The sequence below is a fragment of the Panicum virgatum genome, chromosome 1N (genome assembly GCF_016808335.1).
Source record: "Panicum virgatum strain AP13 chromosome 1N, P.virgatum_v5, whole genome shotgun sequence".
Lineage (NCBI taxonomy): Eukaryota > Viridiplantae > Streptophyta > Magnoliopsida > Poales > Poaceae > Panicum > Panicum virgatum.
This window is the reverse complement of record NC_053145.1, coordinates 58,286,307-58,301,805: the sequence shown is the minus strand read 5'-3', so window position 1 is coordinate 58,301,805 and position 15,499 is coordinate 58,286,307. Positions and strand designations below refer to the sequence as shown.

Below are 15,499 nucleotides of genomic sequence, written 5' to 3'. Positions count from 1 at the left end.
ATTATTCCTGTCCCGTCCTTTTCTCTGAAATTTAATCGCGCTAGTCGACCTGAGGAGCGATGGTTCGCTGAAGTAACTAACACGGCTCAAGAATTCAGGTCTGTACATTCTGGATTATATATACACGTCAAACGGGAAAATGCGGTAACGTGTGCGAATGAACATGTCAAAAACTTCAGCGTTTGCAGCTCTAAATTTCAAACGGCCCCTATTACATCTGTGCGTACGTGTATGTACCAGGTTTCACATCTCCAGGCTCCATTTGGAAGAAACGCCACACGAAGCCGTGCAACTTTCTGATTGCTTCGGTTTCGTTCCGTTTCCAAACGGAGCCTCGAATGCCTATCGCCTGGCGGCGGCGCTGGCGGTGCCGTGGGCCTCGACGGGCACGGAGTTGCGCTTGATGAACTCGAGGCAGTCGGCGATCGCCTCCGAGTAGAACGAGTTGGACCGCGCGAACGGCGCCGCCCTCCGCGGCCCCTTGCTCGCCGCCCCCGCCGCCGCGTCTTTCCCGCCCCCGACGAGAACCCGCCTGCTGCCGCTCCGTCCGCATCCGCCGGCGCCGGCGCCCGAGGTCGACAGCCTCCTGACGAGGCGGCGCACGTAGCGCCCGACGATGCCCAGGAACGTGAGCAGCTCGGCCCGCAGCCGCCGCACGGAGAACCGGTTCCTCGGGCACAGCCGGAACCCCCGCGCCCCCGCCCGCCGCCACCGCCGGCCCTGCAGCCTCACGTAGCTCTCCGGCGTCTGCGAGTACCGCGAAGAGCCCATCCCTGCCGCAGCCGGAGCTCTCGTGCTCGTGCGTGTGGGTGGCACGCCGCGATCGATGCCCCTCCTGCTCTGTCCTCTTCCTGGCTCGTGCGTGCGGCCGGTGGTGTTGCTGCGGGCTGCTGCTGGTGGCGGTCAAGTGGCGGGGGCAGCAGGCGAGTGGCTACATATAGAGCGCGCGCGCTCGGGGCCAAGGGAACACGGCAGGAAGGTAGGTTAGAATCGGGCCCTTTTTTTTCCCCTGAAAGTGACGGAGGATCCCGGGGACACGATAGGATTAGCTTACTGCTTGCGGGGGTGCCGGGGCGAGCGCATTACGGACAGGCAAAAAGGCCAGGGACAGCGACCTGGCCGTGTAAAATGTGAATCGGGCTCGTGCAGAGCCCTGCCGCTCTGCCAAGTGCGCCGCCGTCGCCTTCCGCGCAACTGGCTGGTTGGGTGGTGATCGTCTCGTCGACCAACCCCTGCTCCGTGCACCGTGCGGCAGTAGATTTTTTTTGAACGAAGGGCACTCGACAAGTGCGTTTCTATTGATATAGCAGAAAAATACAAAACTACGATCCTGGAAGGGCATAGGCAGAAAACAAAAAGCAAAGAAAACAACAAACTCGCCCGGTTGGATTGGGGCGTCAACACGGGTTATCGCTCAACTATACTCACTGGCCGATTGGATTGGGACATCAACACGACCAAACTCTAATCACAACGACGACAGATGAGAAAAGACACAACCGCAGCTTCCACCTACCATCACACTCTTGTGGCTATCGAAACAACTGAAGTGTTCCAACGTTGATAGAGGAGCAGAAGGGGCAGACACCACCACACCAGAAGGCCACTGCCGTGCAGGACCCAACGCCGCAATGCTGCTGCACCCAAACCGACCGCCCGACGGCATGAAAAACACCAAGTCCGGAGCAACCCAACGCGCGGGGGCCTCGCCACTTCCGCCATTGGACGCCACTCTCGCGTGCGCGGGGACCTCCAACCCGCCACTCAGCACGCCTCTCTCGTGTGCGAGGACCTCCAACCCGCCACACGGCACCACGCTCCGTACTCGTTTCAGAGATTACCGTCGAGGCAGCAAGAAAAGGTGCCCCCCGGAACAAAACCAAACCGCCAGACCACCGCCGTGGTTCAAAATCATCACGTTGTTTCCCCCCTCGCACGAAGACGCCGCCCTCGAGCCAGAAGACTGAAGATGTCGCCCGCATGGTCTTCCGATGTTGTACCGCACCGGAAGGGTTCAGCCGTGCTGAACACCCCGCTGCGATCCGCTGCAGGCCAAGTCGTCACTGGTTGTCGTTGCCGCTAGCGCCGTCCTTCAAATGTTGTCCCGCACCGCACTGGAGACTGCCACGCAGCTCCAGTCGCCACGGAACGCTGCAAGCAGGCGAACAATAGCCGAGTGATGACCCCCAGCCACCAACAGAAGAGCAGCCGTCTTGGCGTGAGGTAGGAAACCCCCTTCTCCGCACGCCTTCCGACAGATTTGTCACCACCAGCCGAATTAAACCGCGAGCAGCAGGCCGGCCAAGTCGCCGAACGATGTCTCTAGAGACGACGCCTTCAAGGAGGTCATGACGCCCACAGGCGCCGCCATCGCTCGTCCAGGAGCTGGACCTTGTTTTCACCCAGAGACCTCGTGTAAGAGGGTTGTAACTCCAAAATGACGCCCTCAACAGGGAGAGCGACGCCCGGAGGCGCCGCCGATATTTCACCAGAATGAATCTGGCGAGTGCTTTCGTCCGGAATGCCGGCACCATCACTGCACGCATTCGTCGCCTCAAGCCGGCACCATCACTGCGGCCGCCCCAACCAAGGGACGCCACTGTCACAGCTCCACAAAACCCGCTGCCGAAACTCTAACTCCCTCCGCCGTCCTCGCGACCCGGCAACGCGCCGGCGCCACACCGCACCTCCGCGGTTGCACCTCGCGCAGAAGGGCGCCCACGGCGCCGCGCTCGCATGCCGCCACTGGATGACGCCCACATAGGGCACGCCTGCCCGTGCACGGCCGCGCCGCCCTGCCGCCAGGCCAGCCTGCAGCGCCGCCGCGGCAGCGGCCCCCGCCGCGCACCGCACCCGCCCGCGCAGACGACGCCCATGGCCTCTCGCAGCGCCGGCGGCCGCGGCCGCCGCCGTGCACCGCACCCGCCCGCGCAGAAGGACGCCCACGGCCCCAAGCGCCAGCCGGACCCGCCGCCGCCCGCGCCGAGGCACCTCGCCAACCGTCGTGCAGAGGGCCGGGGCCAGCAGATCCGGCAGCGCAAGGGCCGAATCCGCTCGCCGCCAGGCCGGATCCGCGCGCGACGATGCCCCGGCGCGCCGCCCAGCCGAGACCCGAAGTGCCGCCCCGCCCTGGCGCCCGAGCCCACCACGGACAGAAATGCCCCCGCCGTCGCCTTCCTCGCCGGCCGCCGGGCTTCCGGTGACATGCTCGGGCGACGGCAAGGGGTGAAGGAGGCGGCGGGGACTAAAGACGGCGGCGCGAGGGAGCCCCCCGGCCGCCTTGCGGGAGCGACGCCGGGGGGAGGGGGGTAGGGTGAGTGGATATTTTAATTTTTCGGGCGGCAGTAGACTGAATGGAAGACATGCACGCGTGCGCCCTGCTTTTGTACGCTTGCTTTTACGCGCCGGCAAGCGCGCTGCATACGTAAGCGGGTTGTATTGAATAGTGATCGCAGCTTGTCCGGTTGCGTGGTCAATGGAGCACTGTTCTGACGGAAAGCAGGGGGGCGCCGAAGTAGCTAACCATGGTGGACTAGCAGCGATCTGGCAGAACGCAGAAGTTTGTTTGGTGGCTGACCGGCTGTGTTAACCTCGATTTCACTAGCACTAACCGTTGGGGATTTGTCACGAAATCGCTGGGCAGACGGAATACGAGTACGTGGTTTGGCGCTGAGAAACAGGAGCGTGCTGCTTGCTTGCATCTTGCCGCCTGCCCTGAAGTGCAGGTGCAGCACACCTGCTGCAGAAGACAACCTAGATTCCCTTGCCTCATCGCCTCACGGATCAACTGGATGGAAATTAGAAAGCTCATTAGCGTCTGATGAGGTGTAGTAGTGTACGAGCACACGATTTTCCAGCTGGGTTGCTGACTTGCTGCCCTTGTCCCGACCGGTAACCCAAAATGCTTTTGGCGTGATCGCCGCCAGCTGCTGCCCCTCACTGTCAGCAATATATTCTGCTCACCGAATTTGACCCCCAAACATCACACACGTCCTGTCTGTGTACCTGAAAATCTCCAGAAGAATTTGACACCCCGTTCTAGACTTGTGGAGAAATCCTACGCGAGATCGGCATTGGTCAAAACCGCAAATCTGGAGGTCGCGGCAGCGCCACCGCGCCACGGAGACGCCCGGGCCGGCGTGGCCGCTCGCTCGCGCGACGGGAATTGTCGCCGGACCGGAGGGTGGGACTGTGGGAGAGGGTTTGGTGCGGCCAGTCGCCGGGAACACATGGCGCTCGGTGCGCGAGCGTGCCCCCACACGCAGAGGCGAGCTGGCGAGCGCCATGAATTTCTCAGCCCCGGGGGACGGCGACCACGGAGCGCGCCCGCGCGAGGCGTCTCTCTCTCTCGGACTCTCTCTCGGGGTCGTCGCCGCTGCTTCCTTCTCCTCCCCCGCGCTGCGCCGGAATCTCGCGGCTCGGCACGACCGCGCGTGTCCCGGTGGCCGCTCACCTACGACCGCGCCGGCGCCCGTGTGAAGGGGACACGCCATCTCGGAGTTCGGGGACGACGAAAAAGGAGACGCGTGCGGTGGTGGCGCCACGTTTGCCGCTCGCTCGCTCGTTGGGTGCGGGTTGTTGTCTCGTTGGATCGAAGGTTTGTTAAATGCGGAGCAAAGTATCACGTGTTCTCGCGGCCACGTTGTGGTATGCGATTAACAATGGCAAATACGTGGTGGTATGGTTTGGGGCTTTGGTTGAACCGGTTGGTGACTTGGGCACCTTTTATGAGTAGATGCTAGAAACCTTTGTTCTCGAACCAGGTATCAGGGATTGCACTTGACAGAATAACGAGCTCCCGTGAACGGTGAAATGAAATGTAACCCACCGAAACTGAATTTTAGTAGTTCGAAAACAAACCTGCTGAAATAGTAGGAGAAGCCACTGCGTTTGGGGTCATGCCTCTGCGCTCCACGCTGAACTTGCGACAGCGATGTGTTATGACCATGGCAGGCGCAGGAGCTGACTTCTGATCCCGTTTCTCTCGAGTAGCGATGCAACCGTCGGATACGGCGGGTCAGTGGCCCTCCATCTCCATGACAGGAAGCTTTTTGTTTTTTGAAAGCCTGAACTGCCGGTAATCTGTCCACTATGGGCCTCTGGAGCCTAGAAGGTCCATCATCTGCGGAGCCGCTAAGGGGCCGAAAGATGTTTCGAGCCGGGTATCTACCTGTCTAAAGCCCAAACAAATACCTAAACAAAGCCCAAACAAATATGGCCTCGGAAGCGTCTATACTTTTGGGCTGGCAGGCGGGGATATCTGAATATCTCACCTCATGAGGCGGTTTTTTCTTTTTTATATTTTTTAAAAATAAAAATTTCAAAAATATATATCCGTTTTGAAATATTTCAAAAATACCCCCGGTCGCCCCCCATAGGGCGACAGCCCTTAAGTGTATTTTTTTTTCAAATTCGCAATGAGGTCCCTGGAAGAAAAAAAACCCTGTCGCCCCCCCAACGGGCGACAGGGGCCTGTCGCCCCCGCCTCGGGCGACCGCTGTGCCCAGCGCGCGCCCCGGCCCACGGGCGCGGCAGGGGGGCCTGTCGCCCCCCCCGGGATAAGAGTATATTACAAGAATATTAGGCTGAAAATACAGATATTCCTGTCGCGCCGGAATTGTTAAGAGTATATTAGGCAACTCCGAATATGGTTAGTTTAGGATTGATTGTAATCCCGGGATAACCTTCCTTATCTCTAGGAGAGGCTACTTGCCCTCCAAGCCATATACTCCTACATATTCGCCCTAGAGGCTCAATGCAATACATACCACGCATTATACCCAATCTTACAAGAATATTAGGCTGAAAATACAGATATTTTTTTCTTTTTTTGAAGAGGAACCACGGTAGGAAAGAAGCTGGCCTGAACATTATGTTGATGCGAAGTTGTGTCATGCATAGTTTGTGAGGATAGGGCAGAGTGAGAGTTATTTACATGAAAAAATGCAGATCTATATTATCAAACACGGGGAAAGATGTGTTGTTAAGGAAAATTGACCTGCAAGTAGGAACTAGTCTGTGGTGTGAAACCCACTTTGAGAAAAAGGGCCTATATTGGCTGATACTTGATAGTAAATGGTTGAAGCATACTATGATAGTTGATCAAGTAATTAGCAGTCATCTAAATATGACCTGTTAGACCAAAGGTACCAGTGCTGTATTCACAAGGAAAGCTGTCTTTTTTTGAAAAAAAAAATCTAATGTGAGGCTATCTTCTGTATGTTAGGTTCTTTTAGTAGTGTTAGATGTCTGCCAGCAAAGCACGTATCATTGCTGTTGTATATTTGAGCTATTGATTCTTTTCTAGGGAAAGACATACAGATCTCCCATGTATTCTAGAACACACTGTTAATAATTGATGAGTGGTAAATCATCTACTAGTGTGTTGCCAATTCTCTACTTAGCTGGTGTACAAGTGCATTGAGAAATCCTAGAAACTCTGTAGTTATTTCCAGATTTTAACTGAAGCTTGTCTTCTTTTAAAAAGATGGAAAAGAAATGTTTGCTTGACATGACCAGGCCGGTTGATTTTGATGTAATCAATCATCCTGATTTTGGGGGTTTGTTTTTTGGTATTTGGAAGTTTGCTTGAGTAGACTAATTCAAAACAACCAACGCAGGTCTGAGTTGGCACTGAATTCTTATTATACAGTTGACAGACTTTCACCCCACCGAACCAACCAAATGGATCTTATCTACGTTTTGCGAACCAAGGTACGTTTTGCCCCCCTGATAGCAACCTTTACTTTCAGAACTAGATGAGCATGCTGTGGATTTTCAGATTTTGTAGTGACAGGGCTTTCCAGAGTTCCCTCGCAAGTAGTTTTCCAAAGATCAGTGCTAAAAGAATTACGGTCAAATTATTGCGCCTTTGCAGCATAGTACCCTTATATGCTTCCACTTTATCAGTCTATCCCCATGTGAAGTCGCATGCCTGCGTTTGTGCCTGCCTGCAGTTGTGCTCTAGAATTCTTAACTGAAAAGGAAAAAGGGTGTGTCGGGAAAAAAGTATAAAGGAAAATCGGTGAGTTGAGGCTAAACATGGTAGCTGTGTGCAGAGTGAAATTAGCTTCTGAAGATGCTTTCTATACAGCTGTTGCTGCCGTCGTCCATTCGTCCTGCTTAAGAAATAAGAAATGGTATGAAAGGTTAGAAAGCTGGATAAGCAAGCATCTGCCGTGAGCTACGTCATATTGCAATTTTCTGTGCAGTTCCGCTGACGCAAGCCCGGCCGCCCAAACCCAACCTGTTGTTTGCTCTGGTCCCGCGCCCGGTGAGAGTAACCCCGCATGAAAATGCCAGCGCTGCAGGCTTCCTAGGAGGGCCTTCCAGGTAATTGTCTTTCTGTCCAGAAACTTTTCAGGTAATTTTCAGGTAACCAGTCACAGTCAGTGTCTCCGCAGCTATCACCTTCCAGCTACCAGCTATGGTCAAGTCTTCTATAGCAACCAGTAGCATCTCAATCGCTTTCGTCCACGAGGGCGCCAGAATGAACAGAAGGGATGTTCGTCGACCGTGGTGTTGTAGAAGCATCTGTGCCGCAGATTTTCAGCTGGGTACAGGGAGAAAGGATATGAATGGGATGCCATCATGCTATGCTCATTGTAGGATGGGAAGAGAGGGGCGAGGTAATCTTATGATCCTTCCATTCTTCACTCTTGTACATCTCAACCCTTCGTTTTTCACCTCAACCCTCTCGTATCTGACAATCCCAACCCTGTCCTCTTTTACTCTTACCCCACAGGCCACAGCCAAACATCCGGAACGCCCCGCGAGTGGCCGGCCATTGCTTGCTCGTGGGGCAAAACCTGCTCTGAGGTTCTAGGAAGAGGGATGGAAGGGTTTGACCGACGGCTTCTTGAAGCCGGAAGCAGCAGCGCAAGGCACGGCACGGAGCGATCAGCGATGAGATGGGAATTCAACCATTTGACCGGGCCACCGGGCATTAGAATAATAATAAAGGTACGATTTGCCCCCATCACTTCCGCACGGGAACAAAAACGTCGCTGAAGCACACCTGCACTGCACACCCATGTCCAATCTCGTGGCGCAATGTTTAATTTAATGTGAAGGGAACAAAATTGCAAACTCGACCAATCGCCCGCCGGTGGTGGCTTTTTTTTTTCCTGGACAAGCTTGTGTTGATCTGTTCTGTTCTTTGTACGCTTACAAACTGGCATCGAACTCTGAAATGATCGCATGGAAATTACCTCTCGTACTGTACTCCCGTTATTTCATCAGTTCCATTTCACATTTGCAGGGTGGTTATTTTGGTCTCGGACGTGGGCACTGTCTCATGGTCATGGGTCTGCAAGAGGTGAACAGGTCCACAACTGTTTCACGGGACTTTTTTTGTCTGTGACCGGGCAAGATATAACACAAGTTCACACTTCAGATTAGTTGCCGCAGATCACAGGTTAGGCGCGTCAGTAGAAATGCCACAGAGTTCATGGAGCAGAGAACCTGGTGTGGGGGGTACTAGTAGGTGAGCAGGATATAAGCAGACGACACAAAAACCCAGTTCAAATGCGAGGGAGTCCCACCCGTCTGTTTTATAAGTTGAAGTCCAAGCACCCGCCCCCGCCCCCGCCCCCGGCACACCCTCCACCCGCCGCCGGCCTCCCCGGACATCCCGATCCCTCCCCTCCGTGCCTCGGCGGAATCTCCCCGTCTTCTCCTGCAAGCCCAAGCCCATGGCGGGGCCTTCGCTCCATGGCCGCCGCTCCATGACCGGCCTCGCGCCCCTCCTGCTGCTGCTCGCGTGCGTCGCCGCCTGCTCCGTCCCGAGCGTGCGCGCCCAGGCCATGATGTACACCGGGCCCGACGCCGGCGGCGGCAGGGAGATCACCAACTTCTCCTTCCCCGGGTTCGAGCGGGACCTGCTGAAGCTCTCCAACCTGACGTTCGCGGGCAACACCAGCATCAACCAGAACTCGCTGCAGCTCACCCCGGACAGCCTCAACGACCCGCAGAAGTTCCTCGTCAACCAGACCGGCCACATCTTCTACTCCACGCCGTTCGTGCTCTGGGCACCCAACGCGTCCAACGCCACCGCGGACGGCCGGCACGTCGCCTCCTTCTCCACGGTCTTCAAGGCCAACCTCTACCGCGGCGCCAACACGAGCGTCAAGGGGGAAGGGCTCACGTTCGTCGTCGCGTCCGGCAAGGACGGCGGCCCGCCGCCCGGCAGCTACGGCGGCTACCTCGGCCTCACCAACGCTTCCACCGACGGCCTCCCCTCCAACCAGTTCGCCGCCGTGGAGCTCGACTCGGTGAAGCAGTCCTACGACCCGGACGACAACCACGTCGGCCTCAACGTCAACGGCGTCCGCTCCACCGTCGCCGTCCCGCTCGCCCCCTTCGGCATCGAGCTCGCGCCCAGAGACACCAACGCGACCAACGACGGCAGCAACTATGTCTGGATCGACTACAACGGCACGGCGCGGCACGTCTGGGTGTACATGTCCCCGAACGCCGTCAAGCCAGCCACCCCCGTGCTCAACTGGTCGCTGGACCTCTCCGCGATCCTCCTGGGGAGGAAGGGCTACTTCGGCTTCTCGGCGTCCACGGGCGTGGACTACCAGCTCAACTGCATCAACATGTGGAACATGACGGTGGAGGTTCTCGAGGACGACAGCATCCCCAAGAAGAGCCTGTCCGGTTGGAAGCTCGGGGTGGCCATCGGCGTGCCGTGCGCCGTCGCGCTGGCGCTGGGGCTGCTGGCCGGCCTGCACTTGATGAAGAAGCGGAAGAAGGTCGGGGACGACCCGAGCTCGGTGTTCAACAACGCCCTCAACCTGAGGAGCATCCCGGGCGTGCCCAAGGAGTTCGACTTCAAGGAGCTGCGGAAGGGGACCGGCAACTTCGACGACAAGATGAAGCTGGGGCAGGGCGGGTACGGCGTGGTGTACCGCGCCACCGTGGCCGGGGACAACGGCCAGAGCGTGGAGGTGGCCGTGAAGCAGTTCTCCGGGGCCAACACCAAGGGCCAGGAGGACTTCCTCGCCGAGCTCAGCATCATCAACCGCCTCCGCCATCGGAACCTCGTCAAGCTCGTCGGTGAGGAATTCTTCCCTTGCCCTGCTCATCATTGCATTTACATCCGACTGCTTTCAAACTTCTTACTAGTATTATCCTCAACTTTGTCTAATCTGCCGTAGCTATTCTTATCATCACTTTTGCCAAAATTAGTTGCATTGATCTAGACGTAGTGTATAGAGTCTCCAGAATATTTGTTTTCAATACCCCCATCAATCACTTCACTGCAAACGCCAATCCAAATCAGAATATCAGCACGGCGCTTAGCTTTCATAATGCTAGTGGACAGACGGTTCAGCCAGATGCTTGCTAGCGCTTTATGCACGTCGTTGTTACATGCTCAGCTGCCATTTCTTGGATGGTTTCCTGACAAAGTGACAAGTGACAACGAACCTGGCCTTCCAGGCTGTCTGATTTGTCAAACGCAGCCTGTAAAATGCTGCGGCGGCGTCAGATTTTTCATGCGCACCGATTGCTTTGGGGGATAAACCATGCCATGCCAGGGGAGCGACTATTTCAACTCAAATTATTCTACGAAATTGTTAACATGTAATAGTCGCTCCCCAGTGAGGATAAACAAAAACAAATGCTGTAGAAGTAGAACCGTACCATACCAGTTGGCGCCTGGCTGCGAAATTAAATTAGGACTAATTCGTGATGATGGAGTTGGGCCGTGTATTATTTTTGTTTTAGTTTGGGATTTGCGATGACGCTTGAAATCTTGGATCATGAGCAATGTAGTGATATATATTAATTAATTATAACCCGGGATAGCATCTTGACAACGCAAAATTTGACCTGGCTTGCCCACTGATGAGAACAATATTTGGCAGTTGTAGAACGGTATGCCTGGCAATCACTCGACTGTCGTATCTGGCTTCAACTGCAAGGCGGTTGTCTTCAGTTCATGTCCGGAGGAAACGGTTCCACCTATGTCTGTCCCTTTGATGTTGAGTCACTGACGCGTGGATCCGGTTCCACGCGTCAGTCAGTGTCCAGTGTCCAAGGCTCTGTTTAGTTCCCACCCTGTAAACGCAAAAACGCAAAATTTTGCGAAGGAATTTTGCTAATTTGAAGTACTAAATGAAGTCTATTTACAAAACTTTTTGCATGGATGGGCTGTAAATCACGAGACGAATCTAATGAACCTACTTAATTCACGATTTGCAACAGTGATGCTACAGTAACCATCTGCTAATTATTGCTTAATAATGAATTAATTAGCATCATTAGATTCGTCTCGTGATTTACAACCCATCTGTGCAAAAAGTTTTGTAAATAGACTTCATTTAGTACTTTAAATTGGCAAAATTCCTTCGTAATTTTTTTTTTGCAAAAACATGTAAAGGGTACTAAACAGGGCCCAAATACGATCACATTCAGCTTGTGAAGTGAAACAACGAGACAGACAGCTGACATAGAGGATTTTGAATGCCACAGGCTGGTGCCATGACAACGGCGTGCTGCTGCTGGTGTACGACTACATGCCCAACGGCAGCCTGGACCGGCACCTCTTCGGCGGCAAGGACGCCGCGACGCTGGACTGGAGGCAGCGCCACACGGTGGTGGCCGGCGTGGCGTCGGCGCTCAACTACCTCCACCACGAGTTCGACCAGACGGTGATCCACCGCGACATCAAGCCGTCCAACATCATGCTCGACTCCTCGTACCACGCCCGGCTCGGCGACTTCGGCCTGGCGCGCGCGCTCGAGTCCGACAAGACCTCCTACACCGACAAGATCGGCGTGCCGGGCACCCTGGGGTACATCGCGCCCGAGTGCTTCCACACGGGGCGCGCCACCCGCGAGTCCGACGTCTTCGGCTTCGGCGCCGTGATCCTGGAGGTCGTCTGCGGCCGCCGCATCTCCTGCAGCAACCCGGCCGGGTGCAGCCAGCTGCTGGAGTGGGTGTGGCGGCTCCACGGCGCCGGGCGCGTGCTGGAGGCCGTCGACCCGCGCCTGGCCGGCGCGTACGACGAGGAGGAGGCCGCGCGGCTGCTGCTGCTGGGCCTGGCGTGCAGCCACCCCAACCCGCGGAAGCGGCCCACGGCGCAGGCCATCCTGCAGAACCTGCAGACGCGCTCCGTGCCGCCGCTCCCCGTGCCCGCGTCCAAGCCGGTGTTCATGTGGCCCGTGCCGCTCGCCGACGGGGAGGTGGAGGACGAGTACGGCGAGGAGCCGCCGACGTCCATGTCGCACAGCGACGTCACCAGCTCCTCGTCGCACTACGCCTACGCGTCGTCGTCGGGGTACACCACCCAGAGCTACCCGGTCACCAGGGACGCCGCGGCCGAGAGGGACGTGTCCAGGGTTTGAGCGAGACCGGGATCGAGCACGCCGGCAAGGCGGACGGGTCAGCGGCGGCGCACGTGGCCGGGCGGGATCAATCAGCTTGAGCTTGGCCCGGTCGGATTTGGCGCACTGATGAAGAGTCAGAGGCCGCGGAGCAGGTGGGCAACGTGCCAAATGAACCAGAGACAATAAAAACGTCAAACTGGTGCCTGGCAAAATTGTGGACAGGGTTTTCGTCCTTCACATTGCTGCTTTGTAGGTAGTCAGTCCTTTTTGTCTGCAGCTGCTGCTTGGTTTTGCTTCCTGGAAGCCATCACCTCTCTATATATGGCCGTGTGTGTAAATAGCCGCCATCTCTGTGTGTTGTCACTTTGTTGGGCATTTTTACCATTGGGTGACCTGTCTATAATTCGGAGTTCAAGTGCCAACAGGGGCTAGCATGTGTGTTGTTGGTTCTGATGATTTTCGACAATAATGTGCGATGCAGTAACGGTGTTAGAGAGCTGAACACATATCATCTATCTATTATCTTATTATTTGGCCAACAAATGGAGCCTTCACGTTCGCTCTCAAGATCTAGAAATTCCCACGTTAATCAGAGAAAATAAGAAAAATTAAAATTACTCATCACTGCCATTATAATAAAAGTTGGCCCAATATACACCTGTGTCTGACTAAATATAGCCCAACACGTCATTATAAAGAAATTATTCCAACAACTGCCATTATGATAAAAATCAACCCAAAATACCTCTGTGTCTAACTAAATATAGCCCCCATGCCATTATAAAGAAATTAATCTAATATTTAACAACTAGCGTTGGGTAAGCTAGGAGATTCTTAAAAATTACTATCATGATTTTTAATTTATTTTTTCTACGTGCATAAACATTGATAAAAAAATTTCGGACAAGTTTCAGAAAAATATTTGCACACCACAACACCACGCTCGAAAAAGTAGAAAAGTTGTAGCCTCACAGTGTACTGAAATATTTTATTATTTGGCCAACAAATGGAGTCTCCACATTCGATCTCAAGGCCTAAAAATTCTTACGTTAATCGAAAGAAATAAGGTAAATTAAATTACCCACCACTGTCATTACAATAAAAATCGGCCCAAAATACCACTGTGTTTAACTAAATATAGCCCTACATGCCATTATGAAGAAATTAATCCAATATGTAACATAATAATGAGACTCCAAACAACTAGGATTGGGTAAACTAGGAGATTCTTAGAAATTACTATCATGATTTTTAATTCATTTTTTCTACAGGCATAAATAATGATAAAAAAATTTCCGGACAAGCTTCAGAAAAATATTTGCACACCACAACACTACGCTGGAAAAAGTACAAAAGTTGTAGCCTCACAGTTTACTGAGAAATACTATCATTTTAGTTGAATAATTGTAACCTTATAGGAGTGAGGAATATTATTTTTAGCATACAATCAAAATATGTACAGACAGAGTTAATATGTGTTCTATTTACTAATATTTCAGTCAAAAGTCATGTTGAAACTAATAAATGGTGCTGAAAAAACTAGAAACAACCTTATGTCAACCATTGTTTATCTCACTATCTTAGTCAAATCAGTTGCAACCAGGTTTTTTTTACCGACCGGTGGGACAAAACCGCCGCCCACCGGTAGCGGTAAACCGGACCGGTTTGACCGGTTAGCGGAAAAAACCGGCCAAATTCAAAATCCAAACTAAAAATTCATGTTCAACCGGTTCCTATCGGCTAGTCGACTGGTTTGACCGGTTTACCGGTCTGGTTTGACCGGTTACCGGTCGGTTTGAGTGGTAACCGGCCAAATTTAATTTTTTTTTTCTTTTTTTGGTTTAAATTTAAATGCCCGCAAAGTATACTAAATGAATATTTGTATAACATGTTTTAGCCTAAATGAACCCTCCAATCCTCTTTTGTACTACTTTTACATTATATTTGTATACTTTTGTATGCACATTTTTTTTGTTTAACTTCAAATGCTCGCAAAGTATACTAAATGAACGAATATTTGAAAAAAATTTGACACCATTAGATTCGTCGCAACTTGAAGTATTTTTAGCATTTTTTTGGGAATTTTTATTTTTTGGAATTCAAATTTGAATTTTGAATTTGGGCCGGTTTGAAACCGGCCGGAACCAGAAATGAGTACCCAAGGCTAAGAGAGAAACAAAATAGATGTACTAAATCCATAATCCATAGGAAACGACAAGGGGGATGAGAAAAAATAAGAAAAAAGGAAAAGGAAAATAAGAAAAAGAAAAGGACATAAGCCAGCACGGATACGGAGTGGACGACGTGGAGGAGTAGAGTGTGGAGGAACTATTATTGGATTAGTGGCAACAACGAAGAAATGAATGGTTCATGGTGAATAGGATTCACACACTCCATCGATTCTACGAATTAAGCTGGGAATGAGAGAGTAAACCTCCTCTTTTTGTCTCCCCCCTTGAGCAACCAAGATAACAACAAACAAGAAGCAACCGCACCAGCAGGTGAGTACCAGGAAGACGCCAAGAAGCTGCCGCAAATCATTGACATAGAATCCAAAATAAATAAATAAAAACATTACACTACAACATTAACTGTAACACATAAACCTAAAAAATGCTCAAAATTTTTTTATGTCAAAACTAACACTACCTCCAAATGAATAATAATATGTTTGCCATTGACGCGATCCTCAAAATACAACTTTGAGTACTATTAAAAAATTTAGACTTTAGTAAAACTAAATATTTTATAATCAACAATTGCAACAACGAACTTAGAACTATCTCAAAATGGTATCCAATTCAAACTTAGAAGGAGTATGAAAATAAAATCAATTTATTAATCCTCAAATAGCGTTAATAGATCTTGATTTTCGTCAACAAAAAAATACTTTATGAAAGCCGATTAAAAAATGTAACCTTAAATATACTTACACCAAGCCTCACAAATAATAAATATAAATAATTAAATAATTTAAAATATAACATTAGAGATTAAATAATTTAAAATATAATATTATAGATGGTAATATCTAGCCGCGCAAATGCGCGAGTGGCCTTCCTAGTTTACATATGAACAGTCCAACAAAATTGCGGATAACGACACGTCGAGATGCAGCGGCCCAGCAGCCAGAGAGAGAAGAGGCGCTAAAGCGTAGGGGCTGG

General features: G+C 52.3%; 3 protein-coding genes across 7 annotated transcripts; 2 read left to right on the top strand and 1 right to left on the bottom strand.

Moving 5' to 3' along the window:
* Positions 1-77: 77 nt before the first annotated feature.
* On the bottom strand, positions 78-895 carry LOC120657007. The gene has a single exon (XM_039935255.1). The coding sequence runs from the start codon at positions 769-771 to the stop codon at positions 343-345; it is 429 nt and encodes a 142-aa protein (XP_039791189.1). The 5' UTR covers positions 772-895; the 3' UTR covers positions 78-342.
* Positions 896-2,736: 1,841 nt separating this feature from the next.
* Positions 2,737-3,312, top strand: LOC120653720 (translation initiation factor IF-2-like). Its single transcript, XM_039931402.1, has one exon. The coding sequence runs from the start codon at positions 2,737-2,739 to the stop codon at positions 3,310-3,312; it is 576 nt and encodes a 191-aa protein (XP_039787336.1).
* A 2,308-nt stretch (positions 3,313-5,620) lies between these two features.
* LOC120657004 (probable L-type lectin-domain containing receptor kinase S.5) lies at positions 5,621-12,834 on the top strand. Of its 5 annotated transcripts, none has more exons than XM_039935251.1 (7): positions 5,621-6,714; positions 7,094-7,139; positions 7,212-7,332; positions 7,404-7,628; positions 7,745-7,962; positions 8,261-10,059; positions 11,479-12,834. In XM_039935251.1, the coding sequence occupies exons 6-7, from the start codon at positions 8,694-8,696 to the stop codon at positions 12,351-12,353; spliced, it is 2,241 nt and encodes a 746-aa protein (XP_039791185.1). In that variant the 5' UTR covers positions 5,621-6,714; positions 7,094-7,139; positions 7,212-7,332; positions 7,404-7,628; positions 7,745-7,962; positions 8,261-8,693; the 3' UTR covers positions 12,354-12,834. The 5 variants fall into 5 exon arrangements, with proteins under 5 accessions (XP_039791185.1, XP_039791182.1, XP_039791183.1 ...); XM_039935248.1 differs by having other exon boundaries at positions 7,059-7,139; XM_039935249.1 differs by having other exon boundaries at positions 5,621-7,024.
* The last annotated feature ends 2,665 nt before the right edge of the window (positions 12,835-15,499 follow it).

Bases quoted from the DNA above. Each gene is read 5' to 3' on its own strand.
- LOC120653720 (XM_039931402.1), top strand. From the start codon at position 2,737: ATGCCGCCACTGGATGACGCCCACATAGGGCACGCCTGCCCGTGCACG.
- LOC120657007 (XM_039935255.1), bottom strand. From the start codon at position 771: ATGGGCTCTTCGCGGTACTCGCAGACGCCGGAGAGCTACGTGAGGCTG.
- LOC120657004 (XM_039935252.1), top strand. From the start codon at position 8,694: ATGGCGGGGCCTTCGCTCCATGGCCGCCGCTCCATGACCGGCCTCGCG. The intron at 10,060-11,478 runs GTGAGGAATTCT...TGAATGCCACAG, and splicing joins GAACCTCGTCAAGCTCGTCG to GCTGGTGCCATGACAACGGC.